The sequence below is a fragment of the Botrytis deweyae genome (genome assembly GCF_014898535.1).
Source record: "Botrytis deweyae strain B1 chromosome Unknown BDEW_018, whole genome shotgun sequence".
NCBI classification, from domain to species: domain Eukaryota; kingdom Fungi; phylum Ascomycota; class Leotiomycetes; order Helotiales; family Sclerotiniaceae; genus Botrytis; species Botrytis deweyae.
Window position 1 is genome coordinate 688,839 of NW_024066225.1, and position 25,154 is coordinate 713,992.

At 43.1% G+C, this 25,154-nt stretch overlaps 8 protein-coding genes across 8 annotated transcripts; 5 read left to right on the plus strand and 3 right to left on the minus strand.

Annotated features, from left to right (window-relative positions):
• Positions 1-3,112: 3,112 nt before the first annotated feature.
• EAE98_007690 (uncharacterized protein) lies at positions 3,113-4,222 on the plus strand (the record flags this gene model as incomplete). The annotated part of the gene is made up of 4 exons (XM_038955313.1): positions 3,113-3,131; positions 3,257-3,355; positions 3,442-3,742; positions 3,795-4,222. 3 exons carry the CDS (start codon positions 3,113-3,115, stop codon positions 3,543-3,545), a joined length of 222 nt encoding a protein of 73 aa, XP_038808491.1. The 3' UTR covers positions 3,546-3,742; positions 3,795-4,222.
• A 460-nt stretch (positions 4,223-4,682) lies between these two features.
• On the minus strand, positions 4,683-5,146 carry EAE98_007691 (uncharacterized protein; the record flags this gene model as incomplete). Its single annotated transcript, XM_038955314.1, has 2 exons — positions 4,683-4,850; positions 4,895-5,146. The coding sequence occupies 2 exons, from the start codon at positions 5,144-5,146 to the stop codon at positions 4,683-4,685; spliced, it is 420 nt and encodes a 139-aa protein (XP_038808492.1).
• A 2,122-nt stretch (positions 5,147-7,268) lies between these two features.
• On the plus strand, positions 7,269-9,691 carry EAE98_007692 (uncharacterized protein). The gene is made up of 2 exons (XM_038955315.1): positions 7,269-8,270; positions 8,358-9,691. The coding sequence occupies exons 1-2, from the start codon at positions 7,903-7,905 to the stop codon at positions 8,527-8,529; spliced, it is 540 nt and encodes a 179-aa protein (XP_038808493.1). The 5' UTR covers positions 7,269-7,902; the 3' UTR covers positions 8,530-9,691.
• Positions 9,692-11,144: 1,453 nt separating this feature from the next.
• On the minus strand, positions 11,145-12,945 carry EAE98_007693 (uncharacterized protein; the record flags this gene model as incomplete). The annotated part of the gene is made up of 5 exons (XM_038955316.1): positions 11,145-12,118; positions 12,176-12,379; positions 12,474-12,529; positions 12,585-12,789; positions 12,846-12,945. 5 exons carry the CDS (start codon positions 12,943-12,945, stop codon positions 11,145-11,147), a joined length of 1,539 nt encoding a protein of 512 aa, XP_038808494.1.
• A 501-nt stretch (positions 12,946-13,446) lies between these two features.
• On the minus strand, positions 13,447-14,107 carry EAE98_007694 (uncharacterized protein; the record flags this gene model as incomplete). The annotated part of the gene is made up of 4 exons (XM_038955317.1): positions 13,447-13,473; positions 13,530-13,841; positions 13,894-13,917; positions 13,982-14,107. 4 exons carry the CDS (start codon positions 14,105-14,107, stop codon positions 13,447-13,449), a joined length of 489 nt encoding a protein of 162 aa, XP_038808495.1.
• A 176-nt stretch (positions 14,108-14,283) lies between these two features.
• EAE98_007695 (uncharacterized protein) lies at positions 14,284-20,054 on the plus strand. The gene is made up of 2 exons (XM_038955318.1): positions 14,284-14,543; positions 14,602-20,054. The coding sequence occupies exons 1-2, from the start codon at positions 14,501-14,503 to the stop codon at positions 19,380-19,382; spliced, it is 4,824 nt and encodes a 1,607-aa protein (XP_038808496.1). The 5' UTR covers positions 14,284-14,500; the 3' UTR covers positions 19,383-20,054.
• Positions 20,055-20,468: 414 nt separating this feature from the next.
• EAE98_007696 (uncharacterized protein) lies at positions 20,469-22,691 on the plus strand. The gene is made up of 3 exons (XM_038955319.1): positions 20,469-21,375; positions 21,447-21,819; positions 21,876-22,691. Exons 1-3 carry the CDS (start codon positions 21,114-21,116, stop codon positions 22,267-22,269), a joined length of 1,029 nt encoding a protein of 342 aa, XP_038808497.1. The 5' UTR covers positions 20,469-21,113; the 3' UTR covers positions 22,270-22,691.
• Positions 22,692-24,376: 1,685 nt separating this feature from the next.
• Positions 24,377-24,898, plus strand: EAE98_007697 (uncharacterized protein; the record flags this gene model as incomplete). Its single annotated transcript, XM_038955320.1, has 1 exon — positions 24,377-24,898. One exon carries the CDS (start codon positions 24,377-24,379, stop codon positions 24,896-24,898), a length of 522 nt encoding a protein of 173 aa, XP_038808498.1.
• Positions 24,899-25,154: the final 256 nt, after the last annotated feature.

Consider the following 25,154-nt stretch of genomic DNA (forward strand, 5'->3'; position numbering starts at 1 on the left):
CAATCTTCGACCTTTACTAGTCTCTCCCACTTGTCAGAAAGCACAGGGCTAAACCTAGCAACAACCACTCTGCTCTACTCAAGTAATCAACTCTCACTGAATTAACCAACACCACACACATACTTTCCACCATGGCATCCATGGATGAAGATGCCGTGATAGTCCACACCTCGCCTTATCAGCCGCCTCCTTCAACACGCCACATGCGCAATTTATCGATTTCCTAAAGACTAGTTCATGCTTTAGGATCGGTTACCAAACATAGTAGTGTTGCTAAGCGCAGCTTGGTATCTTACCCCGTAGCTAATGAATCTATGATTCAGCTACTGTGATTAGTTTGTGTATGCACATGTATGTTTGAATCTGCATCTTTATTGCCAATTTCTATCCGTTAGTGGTCTGGTAACCTAAAGTCTAACTCGGATTCTGTTAAGACTTCATCCCACTCACTACACACACTCGAAAGATGACTTTCCACTCAGCTTTTAATTTCAACAATATGCACTACTCTCCATGCAAGCAAACACCAATCATTGGGCATTGTAAAAATCAAAGATTCGCAGGTGAGTAAGATTTGGGCAGCAAGCTAATTTCTAGTTTCTACCCCTAGTTGCCCTAGTAAAGTAGCATCAAATATCCATACACACGCCTGATTGGTCCAAATAATATAATCCTCCCCAATACCCACAGCTTGCTCCCAAAGGGGAGAACGGAGTTCTCCGACTTTCTTTCCCCATTAAAAATCTTGAGACGTGAGCTCGTGAGTTATGAGTAAAGTAAGATTACCCGAATCTGCCCTACAAAGATGTGAAATAGTGTATGAATATGTTTTTCCGAGGTGCTTTCCCATGTTGAAAGAGATTTCGATACTGAACATCGTATCTTTAGTGTGTTGATTGGGCTGTAGACATCGGTTCGGGGGTTTGTGTGAGGGGGTTAAGAGACTAGGAGAGCACTAAACAAAGCAAACGAAGGTAATGGGGTATCAATAGAGAAACACCAGCACTAGGGATCTACACTCCATCTTTATATCCACAGAATCTACCATCCTTCAACACTCATTCTCTTTACATGATGTTCTCAACTTATTAGGAGTATAAGTTCCCTCTCATCATATTCCCAAGTTGCAATACACCCCGACACCGCCGAATCAATTCCACCAAAAAAGCGCCCCCTTACGAATTCCACCGTCCTCTTACCCCAAACTGCACCCGCTAACCATGTTGCCGAGGAACCTTCTTCAATCACTTCACTACTGGCACGTATGTTTTAGTACTTTCAAGGTACGGACTAGTTTCCGTCTTCCGTCTTTTCTCCGCCAGTCGGTCCAAACTAATTGTGGTTAATGGTACTGAACGAATCGTGCTATATCGTACTAATCATGAGAGTCATTGAAGAAAAGAGCCCTATATTCATTTTCTAGACATAGCGTTATGCAAAAGGAAGGATCGTGGAAGTTTGGAAGGCAAGCACGTTCAGTATAATAGGAATTGCATACCGAATTCGACATGTACTGCATTTGCCCTGATATCAAATTCCAGGCATTAGAACACCACAATATTTCTTGGTTTTCAAGTTTAAAGTTGACCAATCAAACAGCTTGTCAAGCTTTTTTTCTTGCACATTCCATCGTGTGGCAAGTTTTACTCATTAAATCCTCAAGTTTGACATAGAAACATTCATCAAATCATCAAAATGCAATAACCAATTGATCATCTCAAACCTCCTACTCATCCTCGACAATCCGACACAAAAAATTCAGGGTCTTTCCGCCACCTACGCTGAACGTTACATAACCAATATAGCCAAATCGTCATTTCCACGTGGTATGCCTGTTCAGTCTTGTAAATATTCATGCTGTACCACATAGCTGCCTTGCGCACCTGCGTGAGATATAGACAGAATTGTGTAATTGCGCTGCCGTTCCTCAACTTATTCAAGTGCGTACAAACGAATGAAGTAATAATTCCATCTGATCAAGCCCTCTTTGTGTGAAAGGTAATAATAGCCTGCAAATACCGAGATTGGGCAAATCAATTTTCAGCCTCAAAAGTTGGACGAAAAGAAGAGGTCGTGTGAACAAAACAAGCTCTCAGCCCCTTCATCCACATTCGCTAATCCGCTTACGATTTTGAGTGTTAGGGAAGCGACGATTAGGAGAATAACGAATAATGCAGTCAGATGGTTATCAAGAATCTCACCCACAAAAAGTAGAAAAATAGATACCAGTGGGGAACTTTCACGACACTCTGATTGTACATTCTTGAATCTTGAATGTCCCCTCTATTGACCCATGACCTCCGACGAAGTGTGTATCCGGGGAATACTGTGCATCAAATCCGATGTATGGCTTATTTTATTTCCCACTCACGAAGATAAACCAGAGAAAGTGCCGCTCTGCATAGATGATAGTAATACAGTAAAACCTCTCCATAAGGATCCCCCCTATAAGAATAATCTTTCTATAAGGATATATTTTTCAATCCCAAAAATTTTCAGAGCTAAAAATAATCTATATCCTTAAAACCCCTTTATAAGGATATCCTTATAATTTCCAGTTCCAGAATTATGTGTATCCTTAATAAACCAATAGAATCATTAGAATTAATTATTATATAATCGATATATTGAAATTTTGATTATTTTTTATAAAAATAAAAAAAAATTCCAAAATTGTTACGGAAATGTTACAGAATATAACCCAATCAGGATTAATCGAAAACTGATTATTATTATATCGGAATTAGTCGGATACCTCTATATAATAATATCTCTATATATCCTTAAAAAAGTCTACAAAAACCGGTATCCTTATGGAGAGGTTTTACTGTAAGAAGCTGATCTTTCTTATGGTTCAACAGTTACAAAGATTTTCAGCAAATGATTTTCCAAACTCTCGCACCTCACCGCTATGTTGATTATTGTTTATTCTCTTGTTGATCCATCCCGTGGTGCTCACTTTGACGGTTTGGTGGTTTGTGCTTTCTTGCTACTTCAAGGATCAATCGCGGTTCATAGTCCGTATTTTAGTGGAAGTAAAATCACGAAATCTTGGGACAATAATATTGGGAGTACATATGACCGACAATTGTCGGACCACCCACTCCGAAAAATGGCCGATGTTCGCCTAGGTAAGCTTCTCATAATCTCATAATCTCATTCGTGAACCATAATAAATGGACATTCTGGGATATTCTGGTTTGTGCAAGAGGCGATTTCGCTGACAGGTCTCCCTGATGCGGCTGAATCTTTTCAGGTTTGATGATTCGAATGATGAATCACAAGGCTGTGCTGGCGATACGAAGAATTAGACCAAAGCACGAGGAAACGCGACGACTATGTTGTGGCAATACTCGTAAGTGATCTTGTTAATAAGTAAAAGCTTATTGTAGTGAGGTTGGAGGTATCTTGACTTGTTAACTTGTAACCCTGATCCTGTAGGCCAAGGCACCAAGGCAGAGAAAAAGGTTCAACATGTTCAACATCATCATCGCTGCACCACTGCTGTCATCATACTGATGATAGCCTCTAATAGGGTGGTATAAGGTTTATCACTACTTTATATTGTCTTAAATGGATAGTAGAGCCAGGGGTTGCTTTCAGGGTCCTCTGTATTTAGTAATTCGTTTGAAATCGTCGAGAAGATTTTGCAGGGAAGTATTTCCATGGGATCGGCAACGTGAGAAAGGCGGAACATCATGGGGACACAGAATTTGTTTGATGAGCATTGAGCTTGGATAATGTATGTTCCGAGGTTTGAAAATAATGTTGGAGGAGGGGTTAACGACTGACAGCGAACCCGAGTCAACTTGTCATATTGTTAGGACTTGAAATCTGTATGGCTTCATTGAGTGTTAAACTCTTGACGCTTTGAAGAGTCGATCGATTTGAATTTGACATGAAACTTGAACAGAAGGATTGGAGCGCCTCTTCCTACTTCCGAGGGCTCGTAAACGCTCGGCATCGGAAACAGTTTCATGATTTGTATCCTTAGTTTGTTGATCTGATCTTCCAACGTCTTATTATGCCGCTGTAAATGGAAATGATGATGAGCGGGGAAAATCTCACGATACTTGTGACTCGCAAGTAGTCCTTCGTAGGATAGGATACGTAGGGATTCTTATATCGGTACGTACGGCAGTGCCAGTCATGTCGTTGGACCCGTACCAAATCAAAATCCCGGCGCTTCAAGAGATTAGCGGTCATGTCTACCTTATTTGTATTATTATACCTCCTCTATTACTCGCTACTACTATAAGGGGTAAAAATGGTAGTTGATCTTCTTGATTTGAGTGCTTAATTGAGTGTAGTAATCAAGAAATGCTTGAAAGCCCTTGATGTATTCGATGCTTAATGCTTGTGGGAGAGAGTGGCTTTGATTGATCCCGTGCGTAATTACATCATGACGACGTGGGTCCCTTTTTGTGAGTTCGGTGTTTCTAAATTTCTTGACCTACCGTTGAAAAAGTGTGTTGTTGTGTTGAAACCTTTTGGGAAGATTTGAGATTTTTAGCTCAGGGGTACTCGTACACAAATACACTTTCGTACATTTATGTATAGGATCCCATAGAAAAGAGAGGAGAATCGAAAGCAGGAGAAGGGGTCAAGGTTTTAAATTTGCTGGAAATGCTAGGTATATTATATGACGGACAGCAGTTTTAAGTACGAAATGACAATGATGTTCAAGATAACCTCAGAATGAATAGGATCGTCTTACAAGATAGAAGCCGAGTAGGATTATGGTGTGATTTGTATTGGCAGATCTCAAAGAGGCTATTATCAATATGTTCTTGCAAGATGAAGTGTTGATTTTGTAAAACTATTTCGATATCATTTTGACGTTGCTTGACCTTTCATTAATAATTATGACCACTGACTTAACTAATTAACTCACGCCCGCATAAGAATAAGTAAGGAGGAATGGCAAGATATCATCTGAAATGTCAACAACTAACTTCACTTGAACTAAGTGCATATAAACGTTGTCAGGCTCTCCATAAATCCATAATTCCTTTACGAAGTTCTTCTTGTTTTGTTCTTTGCATTGGGTCTCGCAGCATCCTACTCTATCCGATCTCTCCATATGTGCGTGTGGTGTAAGTATCGTTGATTCATCGTAATGCTGGTGACATAATGGTGTTTCCATAATATTTCTTCCTAGCCTTACGATTATGTATTAGCATATCCAATATAACACTGGAAAAGTTCATTTCTACTTCCCAGCAGTTTAACAAAGTCAAAGTCTGACAGTGACACACAGTTGACCACGCGTGAACACTGAACTCTTGACTAATAAAACGTCGAACTCACCGAGACGAGCGAGCAAATTACAATCAAGTACCGAGCACTCTTCATCTGTGTGTGCTCAAAGTCCACTGGAAAGGAAACAGGACATCCACAATAAAATCCAACCCATGAAGGGATAACCCAATTTAACCTGACCCCCACTCAACTCTTTTAGGAAGACTTCCAAAATTTGCATCGACAAAAAGATTTTTTGAACCCCTTCATCCATGATTCCTTAACCCGACTATCTGGATATCACAATTAAGGAAGCCTTTTAACTCTTGCATACAGGAAGCGGACGACGGCGTTACGGCACGTTGCATCTACCTAGGAACGTCTAAACGATCCTTCCACTGCATTTTCCTCTTTGCTTTGCATGATGGGGTGGATACTTAGACATGTACACTATTTTATATTCGAGTATGATCATTGGTGACACTCCGTAGGTGGAAAAGTTGTTCCTTGAGTAACACGCACGTTCTGAACACATCAACATTTCCCTCAATACACTTCATTTACATCGCTGTAGTTTCAAATTACTTCGTAATAATGGGAATGCTGTAGTGTCACTCACAACCGCTAACCATGATGATTTAATAATTTGATCAAAAATATCTACCGACTGTGCCGTATTGTGCTACGTCTCTATACTTCACCTCAAATTTGCTGCTTTTGATTAAATAATAGATAGGGTTGCTAAGTCACAACCAACAATTCAATATTCCCTTCAATACACACACACACGCACACGCACACACACTCTCTCCTTCCCCCCTCCCTCTCTCTCTCTCTGTTTTCAAAAGTAAGGTTCTGACCGTTGTGTTAAGAGGTCCGGGATCATTCTCGGTCAGGGGTGGATCAAGCATAATTTGTTGTGGCATAATTGGCACTTCGGAATCTACCAGAGAAGTAAAGCGTCACATAATCACAGGTGTTAAGATCTGCAGCGACGTATCCTAGTGCTTGATGGCTTTATCAGGGTCCACTACAACTTGCAAAAAGAGAGCATGGGAGCCAAGCTAGGGAGAGACACCGGGCATGGCAAGTTGAAAAAAGCTGGGAGGGGGAGAAAAAGTAGAGAAGGATGCTGCCCGCCGCCCCCTCGGCTTAAGTACCTTTTTACTTCTTTCTATTGAATATGTGAATATGTGAATATACAAATAAGACGAATGAATAAATTGTATTATGTGGATATATGTGAATTTAAAGTGTATAGCATCAATTCTCTCTGTATTCAATGTTCAAGATTCAATAGTCAGCAGAGATCAGTGAAAATAAGAATCTAATTCATCATTGAAGGAAGTCTACCTCGCAGGATGATTAAGAACATGAATCTTTACCATGTGGTATATCTATCTTCTCAATATGGAAAGCGTAGGGATATACTTGAGTACGTACCATACTGAAGTAATAAGAATTATGAGAGTGATATGATCGGGCTTATTCGACGCTACCCCTTCATTACAACCTCACTTGAATTAGCTTTGTGCATGCTAGACAAGTACATCTAAGCTTTGTATTATTCAAGTTCTATATATCATCTAGTGATTCGAGTCATTCCATCATGTCGTAACAGTAAGTAGTTCCAAGTACCGGTACGTATCTAATATCGACGACACACCTCCTATGTGAAACGAAGAAGAGATCATCTAGATACCCAAGAAGCTCATCACGCACCGTTTGATATTCATCTAATTGCTTTACTGGCTATACACCATATCTACCTGAACCCTTCCCTTCAGTCTGTCCGTACAGAGAGTCCATGTTATCCAACCATCTTGTGATTTGTGAATAAATGAAAATTATTCATTTCCGAATTGATACACCTCGTCTCGAAGTTGTATCCTCTTTAGTCTTAGCTTTCCACATTTATCATTTATCCTCTCCTCCATCGTCCATTTATTTCCCTGAACCAAGTTAGTGAGAGGAAAAGGATACCGATACTCTTTTACTGCACTGGGCTGGCAAATCTTTTGGTGTCACGGCGGATTTTTTGAATGGATACACTACACAACACTAAAAGTAACCCCAATATACTCGAACCTTCCCAACCATAACCTACCACACATTACACCACACACCTTTTCCCACTGTTTTCCACCAAAAATCTCTCTTTCGGAAGAAAAAAAAAGAGAGAGAAAGAGAAGAAAGATTCCTTTTTGCAAAAACATTAAAAAGAAGAAGAGATTCGATGCAAATTATTTTTGCTCGTAGCTCTTCTGAGCTTTCATCCTAAAAGAAAAGAAGAAGAAGACGAAGAAGGAAAAAAACAATCAAACTCCTATCAAAAAGTTTCAATTTTATTCGATTTCTCTTCTCCAGCAAAAGATACCCCATTATTATATTTTTGTACTACTACTACTACTACTACCACCATCACCATCTCTTCGAATCCAATCACGAACATTCCCTCGGAGCCAATACCCATCGCTTTCTCTTTGGCAACACCATCCATCCCATTACCACACAATACAACATCAGGTCTGCCAGTAAGACAGTCAACTCGGTTTAAGAAGTTGTTGGCACGAAACTTGACATTCTGTTTAAAGCTGTACATTTCAGCCTAGTCGAGCATCTACCCAGCTCACACCTCACACCTCACGGCTCCCTTTAATCATGGCTTCACCAACTGAAGCAACGGTTCCCGCCATCCCGCCAACCTCTTCCTTGGAACCCAGTACCGTCAATCCATCACTGGCCGATTCTCCATTAACCAACGACTCATCAAGCACATCTTCGTCCGATGCAAATGGAGGAAGCACGCCAGCAAACACCTCTGCTAGTCGTACACCTTCAATCAAGAGGCCAAAGCTTGGTACTAGAAAGTCTAGCGGTACTATAATAGTACCGCGCGAACACCCGCGCGTGGAATTAAAAGAAGGGGACGAGGTCTTCGACGAGGATGATGCAAGAGCAATGAGTCCAAGGAGGAACAGTGAGGATTTGGAGAAGATGAGTCAAGATGCTAGAGCGCAACTCAACGAGTATGTTATCCTCCCTTCTCACCCATGAATGCTACCGTTCATACGGAACATCCATCAAACAATACTAACTCGTTACTTCCCTTAAAGACACGCTAAACTTCTTCAACAATCTCTCCTCGAAATATTTAATCGAATCGAAGCTGTCAAAGAGGAACACGATAAACTCGATAACAACAACAAATTCTTACAGAAGTACATCGGAGACTTAATGTCCACGTCTAAGATTACATCTACTGGTGCTGGGGGCAGAAAGAAATAGCCACTAGCCGTGGAAACCAAGGAAATCGAGGAGGTATGTCGAAAACGGAAGGCATCGCGGCATCAAGGCTGGTCAAGTCGAAAGAAGAATAAACATACCAAAGAGGACCGAGAGGTATGACATGATGCGCGGGACCAGGAAAAAGGCGAACCAAATATTGATACCCCTCAAACACACACGATCACACACATCCCGCTTTCATTAACGACTCATGATTTTTCTCCATAATGATCATTGCAAAGAGCTTGCAAAGAGATCACAAGAAAGATCACTTCCACCATACTACTTTACGACACTATCCACTCATTTCCTGGTCTCCACACAAACTTATACGTCTCATCTTAAATAACACAGCTGGCTGTACATCAACACCGGCATCAAATATCTGCTGCAACGACAACGACCAAGCGACTCAGGGGACGAAGATGAGGAGGCATTACAACGGCGTACTTTTCGGCTTGGGTTTTCTGGTTCAATCTAATTCATCGAACATCCTGGGGGCTTTATCTCAGAACCTCCTTTTTTGATTACTCGGTTTGGGCACTTGCTTTCGTTTTTGGCAATGGGGGGTAGGCTCCATCATGGCATTATTGGCATGGCTTGGCATTTGTGATTTTTCTTTTTGGCTTCTATGATGACATTGCATTTGGAACTGGCTTTGGCATCACTTTCATCATTTATCATCATCAGCGACAGGCGTTTAATTTCTTTTTTGAATTCAAATTCTTTCGTTCCTCATTTGGTATCCTCAATTCGACGAACACATACAAATCACACATACTTTTTACGGGAGAGCAAAGTCAGCAATGCTTATCTCTGGTTCTGTGGACAAAGTCGCGATACAACACGATACCACACCATACCCTCGGAGTAAACATTAGACTGGAATGCATAGGATGGAACGATTGAAACCCGGAGAAGTGGCGAGGAAGGTAAAAGAAACAGAGCTGATTCGAAGAACATTCATATTGTTATTCATGAGTGATATTCATGAGTGATCAGTGGGGATAGGGGGTGCAATCATGTTTTGGGGAGTAAATGGAATGGATGGGGTTTGGGAAAGGGTTTTGGAAAGTGGTTGCTGGAGGAGCAGAGAGGGAAGAGAAAGTGTGTATTATAGATGCAGTACAATACAACACAACAATACAAATTTATGGTTTAATGCAATTGTGAGCTGTAGGATGTTAGTTGTGATGTTGGGTCTGAGTTCGAGGTGAGATGGGTATGAGCCCGGATTGCATTGTTTCTGAGATGAGTACGGCATGATATATGATATTGAGATAGCTATTATCCTGATACATTCCAGATGCAGATACCCTTTCAAAATATGAATCCATCACCCTTCACCGAACGAGGTGCCCGCACGCTCGTCTGACTAGATTTGATTTCTTTTGGCCAACGAGATGTGCCAGCCTACGGCGAAGTGAAATGAAGGTCTTCAAATATCATGCACACATGTAAGCACGACACCTCATCCTGATCTCCTCATTTTTGACAAACATAAGAGATTAGATAGGTTGCGATAAGACGAGTAGGATACACTTATGAATACTCACTCGACATCACACACACACACGCACATTATATATACTAGATGCTTGATGCTTGAAGCTTGAAGCTGTGACCGAGATATTCGAAGGGGATATATTCTTTCTTAGTCCACCATACCCTCCCTATCCTATCCTATTCTATTCTATCCTATTCTATTCTATCCTATTCTATTCTATTCTATCCTATTCTATTCTATCCTATCCTATTCTATCCTATCCTATCCTATCCTATCCTATCCTATCCTATCCTATTCTATCCTATCCTATCTCATCCCAACTTTCTATCAAATCTTCCCAAACACCTTTATGTCCTTCTTTTTATCACGCTCAAATCCCACTGCCGTCCAAACTAAATCTTCAACTTTATCTCCTTTGGGGGACCCAATATCTCCACCTCACTCCTAATCTCCAATCTCCAATCTATTTCTCACACCCCCTTCCCCTTCTTGAACTATTCCTTCCTCTCTTTCTGCAATCTCCTCCTCACATGTCCTCTTCCATGTCCGATTCCCATACAATTTCCTTACGCCATATTTCTTCTATCCTTCATTTAGCGAGTACACATAGTCTCACCTCTCCCAATGATTTTCACACATGAAGTATATACATCCTCATCTACCACCATTTTCCTTCATAACACACAATAAGTCACATATGCCCTCACGTTTATCCTTATGGTACATACAACACAACATAACAATCACATGTCACTCTAAAAGCTTGCCAATGCTATTGAAAAATTATTGATTATTTCCGGGTATACTGCCATTCCTACTTTCCCTCAACTAATCGAATCAACTGAATAAAACACGTTCGAGTTCTCCACCGAAAAGAAAATAATAACAAACAGGCAAAGACAACAACGATATAACGATAGCAATAATTGTGACAAGAAATCAACGCATCGGAACCTCATGATTGATAAAAACAAAAACAAATGAATGCCAAGTAATACTCAGTTCACTGCTGCCTAAGTCTCTCGAGGTCCCCCATCAAACATGATATAAGCTCGAACTTTAGGCTACACATCATGCCCCACATCCTCTCCATGGTTTGTTTCTCTCCTCAAGCATTATCAACGGTACTTAAAACTCTTCTTTCAGCATCCTTTCCCCTCCCATTCCCACTGGCATTTGATTGCCTCGAGACCTTTCTCAACGAGGGAGAGGATCTTGGCTCATCTTCATCATCAATGGCCTTTGAGGAAGCAGGAGTAACGTTCCTTTGTCTTTTAGTGCCAATTGCATTGGTGGATGTAAAAAGATTAGACGTTCTTCTAGTAGAACCATCACTTGCAGTTCTCTGGTTGTTAGGACCAGTGCTTTCCGATGGAGCTGCTGGACTTCGACTTTCATTCTCCTTGTTAGCACAACTCAGCGAAGAAGAGCTCAATCTTCTAGAGTCACGGAGTCGAGCCTCTTCGACATGAGATACTAGTCCTTCGGGTGCATCCAGTGCACCCATTGCGCGTGGTATTGTTACACGATCGACGGGGCCGACTCTGCTAGATACTCTTTGCAAAGATGTCTGTCGAAGTGAAATTGTGTTTGCCGATGTCATTTCAGATTCATTCTGTGGTGTGTTAACAGGTACAGGTGGCAGTAATGCTTCACAGAGAGATTCGTATGCGCCCATACTCTGCATGTCATTGTTTCGAGATGCCTTCTCGATTATCATAGGATCTGATACGTTTCGAATACTGCCTGCCTGTCCACTAGAATCACTTGAAAGATCCGGCATAGAAGTTTCGGTTGAGACCCCTTGACGACGCCAGCCTGCAAAGGCAGGACGTGTTGAGTCAGCAGTGAATGGGTCGAAATTTGGAGGTTTTGAGAATGGTGCTGCTGGTGGTGGCATAGAGTTGGACTGCGAAGACAAGAAACCAATGTTTTGTGACTTTCGTGGAGAATGGGCATGAGCCTCGTGATCCTCTTCAACCCGTTTCGGCGATGGATGCTGATTGTAGATAGGGGCAACAAGAGATACCTGGCGCCACATGGCCGCATTTGGCCATGCAATCGAAGAAGCTTCCAAGACGTCTAAGAGTTGTTAGGTTGATAATCTGTCATTATGGAAATGAAAATTAATGGATATACCTAATGGAGCATGCTGAAACGAGAAAGCTACTAAGTTCTTGATACGCTCGAAAGGCATAGAAATATTATCTCTTGGAATACCTTCCGATACCACTACTTTTACACGTCCGAGATCGTCTCCCGGGTTCCAATAACTTTGCGATAGAAGTTCTCGATGGAAGGCAGGAAACTCGAGTTTTTTGCAATCTCCCTGTTTATCGAGCTCTATAGATTGTTAGACAATGCTGGCTCTCGGTCATTCCAGTATATAGTTATGTTTATACTAGGTACGGGTGAAAAAGAAGAATGATTTTATTACCAACACTAGTTTCGAGAACTGTTGGCCAGGGGCCGTTTCGATGGAAGAGCTTGGTACTTAATAAGACTAGTCAATACATCTGCTTGCCTGCGACAAATGGTTGAGGCCTACCCAGCAATCTGTCCATCCACAAATACACGAGCTTCAAACATAACATATTCCGCATTTCTATTGCTGATATGTTGTACATAACGGCTGGCTTCGGGATTTTGCCAAGAATGGATAGAAATTCGGAAGGGCTCTCCAGCAGCTAAGCTTGGTATGAAACAAGTAACCATAGGAACTATCAGAGCAGTGGTCTGCGAGTAATGGACTTCTGCGATTGCATCAGTTTGGAAGACATTGGCCTCCGGTTTGGAAGCAAGTACTTACCGTGGTCCTGAACAACTTGACAGGAAGTTTTGAACTCTTGCATTGGGATCTTGCATAATTCATGTGGAAACATGAGAACATCCCAATTCTGATAACGCATTTTGAATGGCTTTTAATCACTAGGAATCAAATATAAGCTGATAGGTTATGGCATAACCACAAGCAAGTATTGAAGCAAATCTTGAAAGAAAGAGAAAGAAGGGCAGCAGTGATAAGTTCTTAGATCTGAGGATAGAGCAAAAATCATGCAAGCTTTATCCAGGTAAGAGGTTTGGCTAGAGAAAAGATGATTTGGTAAGAACATCGCGTTTGATTGATTGAGGAAGGAACGACCTGAATACTGGTGATTCTTATCCGCCTGTTTAATATGGCCACCAGATTTCATCAAGCTGGATATGACATCCCACGCCCTTACCTGAGAGGAAAATTCACTACGCTATCTCAAAATACTTTAGGAAAGGCACTATTTGCCATGATCGTAACTTCTATGAGAAAAGGCTTGGAGTTGATGAAGGTTTGAAAACATATAGTGCTTCACAATGAATGCCCCTCAGAACTTGCTTGCTCAAATTGATATTCATATGTACATAGCCGCCTTCCTTCACAATGGATCTCCAGCAGCTCTGGCCTGTTCTTTGCGTCAGTAAAAAGCAACTGGTGAGACTCGCAAATATCGTAACGTACCCTGACTGCAGTTGGGCCACCCAATTCTCTCTCAAGTCCACCCTCGAATTCTCTTGGAGCGGATTGCTTATCTGGGTACATCATGCCCACGACTGTGCAAAGTCCCAACACAGATAAAATAAAAAGGCCAAATTGAAATCCAGCAGTTCCGACCTTCTGATGTGTGTATTCTTCTGGTGAAAATATGCCCAAGATGTCATTATCCTCATGAACTGGCTCTCCGTAATTTCTTCGCTCTTGCTTATCCCACCAGTCGGCATTAGGGTCACGGAATTGACGCTTGATTCTGGGTGGGTTGATATATCCTCCGTTCTTCATGCTGTATTAGTATCCATTTCAGAAATCGAAGTCGAACTACACTAACCATGCCAGGATCTTCAATATCGGTCTTCAGCCTACTTTGTCAGTCTACGCTTCCCCCGAAACAAATAACTGCGATCAAGCAGACTGACCAATGGTAGAACTGGGCCGCTGGGGGCAGCTGCCTGGCTGGCACATCTCTGTGATATGAGGGTTGTTTGACGTGGGATAATGGAAGTTCGCAGTGGTCGCGCTGCCGCAATTCGTCGGGAAAACATCTGCGAGTTATTGATCAATAAGTCGAGGTTAATAGAATTAGGGTAACATGTATATGGCGTACCTTGAATGAGCCTCCGCAGTTAATCGCAATTGTTTTCAGAGGTCGTCTTCTGTCACTTGTAATCAGAGGTCGACGGGATGTTACTCGTTCGGTTAAACGTTAAACTAGTGGCAGTTGGACGGAATCTCGACGCGAAGAAGGTGTATTTTCTTCGTACTTCCTTCTTCAGCACGTAATTTTTGTACAGCGAACGATAAAAGCATCTGGGCATGCTCAAATTTTATATGAAGGATCCTTATGATGTACGGAACCTTACGAAGTAGTTTTAAGATTTCAAATGAAAAGTTCATGAAGTTCAAGGTAGTGTCTAGCCTCCCCTCTCGTAAAAAGTATGACAACCGCGTCAGAAGCTCCCGAGAGTGAAAAAATCTTTGGTAAGGGCCATAATTGAAAATCTGGTCAACAACTTAAAATTAACATTTTTATTATCAGATATACCTCCAATTGAAGATGTGCTACAAACCCCAAAAGCGAATGGACATGCGATTGAAAATGGAGATAGAGAAGCACCCCCGAGCAAGAGGCGGCGACTCAGCAGCGAGACAAAGACTATACAGAAGCGCAAACCCGAATCGCCTCCCTGGAAAAAAGTCTTAGCAGAAGGTCCAACTTCTTTTACTGTCGATGGAAAACGCAAATCAGGCCGTGTGAATCAGATACCATTGGAGCTACAACCTCCGTCCGAGAAGAGGACAACGCGGGGTGCGGCGCAAAAGGCTGTCACCTCGAAAAGTAAACATGGAAATGTGAATGGCATTCACTCCTCTTCAAATCGAGATACATCCACACCCGGAACCTCCCAAGCTTCCAAAAAGTCTACCAGCCAAAATGTATTGAAATCTCCAGTCAAACTATCAACATCGCCAAAGCGCTCGCATCGAAAGTCCATACCTTCGGAGCAGAATTCAACACAAATGCGATCTAGCAACAAAAAATCTACGATTACTAGAGAATCACAGTCAACGCCTTCAAATTCGAGGTTGCGCCGATCGGGTCGAGCTTCTGAAGTAATTCAGTATGACCTTACGAATTCATCGCCGGCAATAGAAGCAGAGAGTATGGCAGATCAAACCCCGAAATCTACACCAACAAAAATTAGACTTCGAGTCAAGCCAGCGGCCGTCCCTGTGGTACATCCAAGGTCGCTTCCGGTACCGTCAAAATTTGGGTCTTTCGATGAGTTCTGGGAGCAGGGTCAAAATATACCAGTAGAAGCAGGTGGCTTGTATAGCGCCGAAGATGCGGTCATTTTCACCGAGGAAGATGCCAAGAAAGAAGCCCATACAATTATACAGCTTGAAGATGCGGTGGAACGTGGTGTTTTGGGGACTTCATTAAATCGTCCTGAGAAACAAGACCCCATGCCACCGCAGTATGCCCACCAAGATCATCTTGTAAGAGCTGCCCTCCACTTCAGGATGCTCATGATCAGGGAACAAAAAGAGCATTTGAGGCTCGCGAAACAACTGGCTGAGGCATGCAGAGATGAATGGACCCGGCGACAACCAAAGTCTCATGAACAACTGGAGGCAGAGGAAAGAAGGGCGTCTGAAGTGCGTTATAAAAGCGTCCTTAAGAGTCTCTTGGGTACCTGGGAAAATGTTAAAGCAGAGGTTAATCGGCGGCGCCTAGTTGAATGGGAGGCACAGGAACAAGCTCGGGTACGGAAAGCCCTCAACGAAGCTGTGGACATTTCTACGCAAAAGCTTCAGGCTCGTAGAGCGCAACAGGATTCGGAAGAAGACACTGAAGAGGATGATGATGAAGATGAGGATGCAAATGATGATTCCGATAATGATGACAATTTAGATTCTGACCCTAGTGACGACGAAGATAATATGTCCTCTTCGGAATCGGAGGCTGACGAAGAGAATACCAAACACGAGGATGAGCAACTTACTGTTGATGAACTGCGCGAAAAATACGCCGCCCTGCCAGATATTGTGCCAGCCAGCGATGACAAAGAAATGACTGGAAACGGCAGCGAAGATGAAGACATGGAAAGCGATCCTTCCATAGACATGGATGACGACACTGAATCCAGCGACGAAGAGGAGGACAGTGATGAGGAAGAGGACAATGACGTGGATGGAGGGAGCCGTGCTGATCTTCTTGGATTTCTTTTGCCTTCCGATATCAAAGATCTTGAAACGAGGCAAGCTGAGTTGGGGCCCGTTGCAGAAGTGGTGGAAGGTATGGGCGAAGGTTCAACTCCAGTCGTACCAGACGACGCAATGGATTTAGATACCGAGGATAGTGAAGTTCCCTCCATACCCAATGGAGAATCTATACCGCCTTTAATGAATGGAACATCCAAAAAGTCACCTCTGATCGAAGAACTGTCCACAAGTGAGCATCATGATTCATCTAGCAAGGTAAATGAATTGTTATCTGCACATCAGCCACAAGAGGTCTCAGCGATGAGTCCCGATCGAAGCAGCCAGCCCACTCCAAGAACAACCGAAACTAAGCCTTCAGAGGTGGATTCGGCATCATCTGTGGATCTTCACCATAGTAGTCGCCGCAACACACAGAGCGCAACCCCTCAACCTTCAAACGGACTGAAGACTCCGGTTCCTTTTCTCCTGCGTGGCACCCTTAGAGAATATCAACACTATGGTTTAGATTGGCTTGCCGGTCTTTATGCGAACAACACAAACGGTATTCTAGCGGATGAGATGGGATTGGGGAAAACGATCCAGACCATAGCATTATTAGCTCATTTGGCCTGCGAACACCAAGTCTGGGGCCCCCATCTTGTTATCGTACCCACTAGTGTTATGCTCAACTGGGAAATGGAATTCAAGAAATGGTGTCCAGGTTTCAAAATCTTAACTTACTATGGGAATCAGGAAGAGAGAAAACGCAAACGTGCTGGCTGGAAGGATGATGATGCTTGGAATGTATGCATTACATCATACCAACTTGTCATACAGGATCAGCAAGTGTTCAAGCGACGACAATGGCACTACATGATTCTTGATGAAGCTCACAACATCAAGAATTTCCAATCTCAAAGGTGGCAAACTATGCTGAATTTCAACACTCGAGCGCGATTGTTACTGACCGGTACTCCTTTGCAAAACAACTTGACGGAATTGTGGTCCTTACTATACTTCTTGATGCCCTCGGATGGAAGCGAGCAAGGTGTTGGTGGTTTTGCAAATTTGAAAGAATTCCAAGACTGGTTCAAGAAGCCGACAGAACAAATCTTGGAGCATGGCCGGGAGCAAATGGATGATGAATCGAAGGCAATCATTAGCAAACTTCACAAGGTTCTTAGACCTTACCTTCTCAGGCGATTGAAAGCAGATGTCGAAAAACAAATGCCCGGGAAGTACGAGCACGTTGAGTTCTGCCGTTTGTCCAAAAGACAACGTGAGCTTTACGATAGCTTTCTAAGTCGAAATGATACCAGAGATACCCTTGCATCGGGTAATTACCTTTCCATCATCAATTGTCTGATGCAACTGCGAAAAGTTTGTAATCATCCAGATCTCTTTCTAGATCGACCCATTATGACTTCTTTTCCAATGGAAAAGTCTGCAATCACCGACTTTGAGATTAAGGATCTCTTAGTTCGTAGAAAAATGTTCCGCCAGGAACCTATGTCTAGAGTTAGCTTGGATTTCTTGAATCTCGTGCCCGCGAAGCATGAATACTTGCCTGGCATTTTGGCCTCCGAAATCAACAGACTCAGTGCCCGGCGTGCCCTAGAAGTAATGAGGGAGGCTCAGCGCGCAAGAGCCCAGAATGCATTTACCAACCTCGACCCTTCAACAGTCAAATCAAATCTGGTGTATTTGGAAAGTGCTTCCAGGTGGGGACGATTCGAAGAGCTTCAGCATTGCGTATATCTCAATGCACTTAGACGACAACAGAAACCTATTTATGGTAGTTCTCTCATTGAACGTCTAGATCTTCGTCTTGATCAGCATCCACTACAAGCGAAGCCTAAGCGACGAACCAAGTTGATAGAATGGTTGGAGGAGTCTTCGCCAATTATGCGTTCAATGGTTCCGACATTTACCTCACGATCTCAAGCCCTACATACAACCATCCAAAAATTTGCTTGTGTAACTCCACCTGTCGTGGCGCGAGACATGAACTCAGTTATGTTCACACCTAAAGGTGTAAGTAACTTTCAAAGCACCATCGCCACTCGAGAAACAGATCCCTTCCACGAGGCACGCATGAGACTATCCATTCAATTTCCGGATAAGCGTCTTTTGCAATATGACTGCGGTAAATTGCAAACTCTGGACAAATTATTGCGCAAACTGCAGGCCGGCGGGCACAGAGCACTAATCTTCACTCAAATGACAAAGGTGCTTGATATTCTTGAGCAATTTCTCAATATTCACGGACACAAATACCTACGCCTTGATGGAGCTACCAAGATTGAGCAACGACAAATTCTTACGGATCGCTTCAATAATGACACTCGAATTCTTGCTTTCATTTTATCCAGTCGCTCGGGCGGTCTAGGTATTAATTTAACGGGTGCGGATACTGTTATCTTCTATGATTTGGATTGGAATCCAGCCATGGACAAGCAATGTCAAGATCGTTGCCATCGTATTGGACAAACACGAGATGTTCACATTTATCGTCTGGTCTCAGAACATACTATCGAAGCCAACATCTTACGCAAAGCGAACCAAAAGCGTATGCTTGACGATGTCGTTATCCAAGAAGGAGAGTTTACCACGGATTACTTCAACAAGATGAACGTACGAGATGTCATTGGAGAGGAAGAATCTAGTCTTATGGATGGTGATGCCGCAGCCAATGCAGCCATGGATCGAGTTTTGGGTGGCCCTGACAATGACAAAGATGTTCGACGCGTGTTCGCTCAAGCCGAAGATCGCGAGGATGTCGCTGCAGCTAGAGTCGCCGAACGAGAAATTGTTCAGACTGACGCAGCCGATTTCGATGAGAACGCAGCTACAGCATCTGCTACTCCAGGTGGCACGGGAACTCCTGCAGAAGGTGTCCCAACTCCTGGTGCCGATGGAACACCTACCGTTGAGGACCTCATGGAGATTGATGAAGACGAACTCAATGCTTGGGGCCAGCCAGTGAAAGCAGCGGATGAGTACATGTTGAAATTCATGTCTGTGCAATTGGCAGATGCACCCATTGAGTTGCCAAAGGATAAGAAGAAGGGCAAGAAGGGCAAAGACCATCGAGATCGTCATAGACGAAGATGAGGAGTCTGTTCACTTTGGGACGATTCAAACGAAACCAAACAAACTACTTTGTAATTTATTGATTTACCAAATATTCATAAGCGCGTGTTTTACTAGAACAGGATTCAATGTGTATATGAGGAAAAGGACGGCGTTGCAGCGACATGGAAAGAAAGTTTTATTTTAATTTAGGTAACAATGGCATTTTATGCATGAGATGGAGTTTCATGGCGGAGGTTATCATTGCGCCGCTTTGGTTTCACTGATTTGATATGAGGGGATTGGAATTGCCAAAGGGAGGAAGGAGGGGTCAGTGGATGATGAAAAAGGATTAGGTGGTTTATGTAAAATTACCTATACGTAGTACTCAGGTTTGAGATGACAGGAATAGAGAAGAACTCAACTTTGAAATTATGATGATTGAGTAAGTAGTTGGGTAGTATTTAAGTGATGTGTGTAGTTGATAGTTGGTAGTGTGTTGGTTGGTTTAGAAGGTACGTGTTATAGACGAGTATATATATGATTGATATATATTATTGGGGTTAGATGAGAGGGTGATTTTGGATTGACGAAGTAGGTATAGGTACCTACTAGGTAGGTATATAAATATATATACAAATTACCTATTATCTACAATATTATCTAGATTACCTACGTAATCAATATTATTCGATATAAAAATCTGAAACAATCACAGTTGGATATGAGGTCTACCTACGATAGGTTGACTCGATTGATATACTCGTACTCTGTACTCAACTACGACGTATCTTCCCAAAGATGAGTAATCAATGCATCTGTGCCATGTCGATCGCGATGACTTTATCGGATCGGATATAAGACGCTTAAACGGAAGGCAGACAGTGTACTAGAGACTAGGCAGCTTTGATCCCAACCTCTTTTCTTTTCCACCTCTTTTTGCATTTCCTCGGAGCCAATCATTTCCATCCATCCAGGCGGGACATCGTACTATCATCGAATTCTTCGTCGGACTAATGCCGGTAGCTCAATAGGAATGCTTTGCTTACCAAGTGCATACTCGGGTTCGCGAAGATGATGAGATTTCATTTCTGCGTGCTGCTGGTTGCCATGTAATATACTTGCATACGTAGGAGAGCGGGGAGAGACAGAGAGAGAGAGAGAGAGAGAGAAATGGTAAAGAAATCAACATTATCTAATCATTTGATAATGAGTTAAATATCTTCTCATAAGTTAATCAATCATAAGTACCTATACATACTTCATATCATATCATATCAATTATCTCCCCGTCCTTCAATTCGGCTTCCAGTCCCATCCTCTCTTTCCTTCCTTCCTTCCTTCCGCTGCGTTCGTTGCACGGAGATATCTCCGCTTCCATAACCTTGAAAGCCTCATCCGAACATTCCGACTTCCCTGTGCGTCGATTGAGCTGAAATTGGAGTAAATAAACTTCATTGCAACTACCATACAGCATTATAAATCATTTTTCATTCATTGGCAGTCCTTCAAAGCTCTCAAGATATCATTATACTTTACTACTATCATATCTATCATATCGTCTCACACATTCAACAAAGTTTCTCTGCAGATTGGCTGAGACATCGAATATCTACCTTGCTTAACTTTGACATACATGAAAAAGAAGATCACGAGACATCAGTTTTTTATTTCAACTCAATTATATATCAAACCTACTTCTACGATATATATAACTGTCCCTGTAAAGGGACTATATAAATCACGCCAGATTCTGCTTGAAGAAGGAACAAAATGAACGCAACATCCTCTCTCAATTTCCCAATTTCAACCGCCATTTCTCCAGCATTCGAGAAATGGAGTCACGAGACCATTAGAGCTGCTGCTTTCTTTCTCATTCCCACCGAGATTTTCTATTTCTCCATTTACTTCTTGCTCAAGGGGCAATATGGAAAGTATAAGAAATTATCGGCGTTATCTTTAGTCACATTTTGGTTGAGTAGTTGGATGAATCCGATTTCTTGTGGCCCAGTAGCTGCGTTGAGGAATTTCGCTGGTTCGTATCTCCCATCTTCACAAAGTCGCGCGAAGAAACCAACAAAACTGCAATGTACTGATTCCGTCTAGTTGCAATTGCGACCCTCAGACTCTTGGATGTATATGCTCGACACCGCTCCCTTCCTCAACTCAGAAATGATCCGCCAACATGGAAACACGCACTTCTCCTCTTAACGGAAATGCGCTATGAATCTTTTACTCCAAATTTCGTTCGTGTTCCTCGATCTCAGGAAACTTTCAATGAACCGTTGCAATTCGCAATCCACGTCGCCATTTTCTGTGCTTTGCAAGCGTTACCACAGGATTGGGCATTGGTTCTGGCATTTGAAGTTCAATTAAGTATTTACATTATCTGGACAGCTATTCAGTTACTAGTAAGGTACAAAGGTAGTCCTGCCCTTTTTGGAAGATTGTATGCTGTAGAGAGTTTAGGAGATTTCTGGTAAGTCATCTGATTTTCGAAACCTTGAAGTAGGAACGCAAAACTCACAATCCCAGGTCAAAAACATGGCACAATGTATTTTCCGCCCCCTGTGCCTCTCTCGCCTACGATCCTATCCGTCAGAATCTTCCAAAACTAGGAGTTTCAATCCCAATCGCTCGATCGATGGGCATCTTAGCTGCCTTTTTCCTAATGGCGGCTTTTCATGTTTATGCTTTAGCTCCCATGTTGACGGATAAAGCACTTTTCCGCATCGGAACCTTCTTTGTGCTGAATGGCTTTGCGACGGTGGGAGAAGCGATGGTTTGGGGAAGAAAAGATAGTTGGGTTAAGACTGGATTGGCGTGGGTGACGGAAATGAGTTTGGCGGCTTGGACGGCGGGTGCGTTGGGGATTCCGAGGGGGGTACATGGTATTAAGTGGAGGGACATTTGTGAGGTGAGGATCTAGCGGATTGTTGGGTTGGGGTTGCGGGAAGAGTATCTTGATGAAATGATGAAGTATCATGCTTGGAATTGTCTTTGGATGATAATGCGGTTGGCATGGAAAATGCAACGTAATGAAAATGAAAATGAATGAATACAAATAACAACACAGATATGAATAAGTAACTATGATCTTATAAGTTCTTAACAATTTTCTCAGCGTCAAAATTCTTCTTCCTCCTTATCATACCCCGAAATGAACGCCAAGAAATAAGAACTCCCTCACAATCCTCCAGCTCTCCTCTCATTCTCCTCCCACCCTACTCTCCACAGCTCAACTTCCCGCTGCAGATTCTCGATCTTCTCTTCCATTTCCCGACTTTTCCTCTCGGCTTCCTGTCTCTTCGTCTCGGCTTCCTGTCTCTTCGTCTCGGCTCCGGCGATCTCGCGCTCCTGCGTCTCGATCACTGATCGATACCAGGTTGTGGAATCCATCATTTTCTCTAGTGCGCGGGTTAGTTTTTGGAGGGCTACGGTGGTGGATTTTTGGGAGGATTTTTCGGAGGTGTAGAGGGTTTGGAGGGCGTGCAGTTCTGCGCTTTTGGCGCGGTGGGAGGAGGTGAGGTGGGTGATTTGGTGGGAGAGGTGGGTTGGGAGGGTGGAGGTGGAGGTGGAGGTGGAGGTGGAGATTTGAGAGGGGAGAGTGAGAGTGAGAGTGTTGGGGTGAGAGTAGCTCGTGCTTGTTTGGGGGGGGATTGCGGAAGGGGGATGCGAGTTTTGGGGGGTGGGTGGAAGGATGGGGGGGGAGGGGGGGCAGACGGTTTGAGAGTATTTTTCGAATAGGTTAGTTGTTTGGGGGGTGCGGTGGCGGTGGCGCTCTCGGCCGATTGTGAATGGGTAGTCGGGGTTGCTGGAGGGCTGTGGAGGGGGAAAGGTAGGTTTCTCGTCTGTGAATATCAAGAGGGGGTGGAGATGATTGTGCAGGTTGAGGGAGGGAGATGGAGGGCTGGTGCATGTGAGTGGTTTGCTAGATTGGCTGTTGGGTTGGGTGGTCGGAGAAGGGGGTTTTGATGATGATGATGATGATGATGATGATGCTGATGCTGAATTGGTCTGCAGTGGAAGGGATTGGAGATTAGTTATTCATTTCTCGGAACAGATGAGAGAGAAAGTGAGGAGAAGGAGGAGAAGGAGGAGAAGGACAAGGAGTAAATACCTCACTCTCAGAACTGCTATCATCTTCATCTCCATAACTAAACTGATATCTTGCCATTTCGCAAATGATTTCGCATTTGAGATTAGATAGTACAGTGCTAATCTATGTATCCTCCGAAGTATAACAAATAAACAACGATCAACATTATGAAAATTTGAGAGGATGAGGAGGGGATTATATACTCCGTGGAAAGTTACAGAAGATAGATATAGAAGGAGAGAGAACATATGTCGCGTATGTATTCTCGCTCATCTATGTATTCCGCTCGACTCTTCTTTATGTACCTAGGGATGATGAGGAGATCGAACGAGACACTACTAGATTACTATTGCGTTACGCTTCGAGGGAGCGTATTGTATGTTCTTGTTTCATCTTGAGATATCTTGAGTAACTTTTGATGTGTGGGGATGAGAACTGAAGGGAAGCTTGCGCATAGGGGCTTGTTGATGGACTGATGTATCTCGCATTGTTCTATCGCTTTTTGAGGTTTTAGATACGATGATTATGTCCATGCTGTGAAATCAGATGAGATACATCGGGTTTACTTACATTAGATATTAGATGAGATGTGTACGGGTACTGCAATAGAGAGTAGAGATTTAATAACGCGAATTCATAGTATTCAAGCGAAATACCTACGCAGAAGATGAAATAAATCGTAGATTGTATATCCTGAATTGGATCCATAAATGTTGATTTCCAAATCGAATGGGGACAATACCGAGCTTCATTGGACGTGACACTCCAAGAACTTGATTCACGATGACTCATCGTCTCCACCCACTTCTCTGACTGCCCACCTCTTAAGACCATTCTTTCTCCTAGACCCCCATCACACATTCCCTCCCATAACATCCATATCCTCAAAACCCCCAAACTTCCAACCACACAAACAAAAACAAAAACCCAACCTAAAATGTCCACTCCCACTCCCACTCCCCCGCATCCCCGCGTCGGCGTAGGGATCTTCCTCCTACACCCCACTCATCCCCTCTCCACTCCCACCTCGCCCATTTTCCTCATGGGCCAACGACTCGGCTCGCACGGCGCAGGCATGTGGGCTCATCCGGGAGGCCATCTTGAATTTGGCGAGGAGCTTGAAGAATGCGCTATACGCGAAGTGGAAGAGGAGACGGGATTGTGTTTGAGGAGGGAAGATGTACGGCTCTTAACGGCGACGAATAGTGTTTTGGAGGGGGATGGGAAGGAGGGGCAGAAGGAAAGGAGACATTACGTGACGATTTGGATGGTGGGGAGGTGGGATGGGAAAGGAGAGGGGCCGAGGAATGTGGAGCCCGAGAAGTGCGCAGGCTGGGAATGGGTGCGGTGGGAAGATATGAAAGAATATGCAGAGGGAAATGGGGAGAGGAAATTGTATCAGCCTGTGAACGATCTTTTAAGGACTAGGGGGGAAGTGTTGCCTCCTCGTTTTGAGTGAGGGAGGGGTCGAGGTTGAAGTTTGAGATGATAAGTTTCAACCGCAAGCCTCTGGAGTCTGGATTATGAAAACGATCCTACAGATGTCGAGAGAATTTCAGCCTGGAAGGATAGTAAAATCACACATAACGTGATGCAGCATAGAAGTACTGATTTCTAGAAGCCAAATACTATTGATCGATGCGCCACACATGAACAACTAACGAGAATTTGGCAAGTGAAAAGATTGTTTTGAACATCTCTTTCAGTCCCAGATG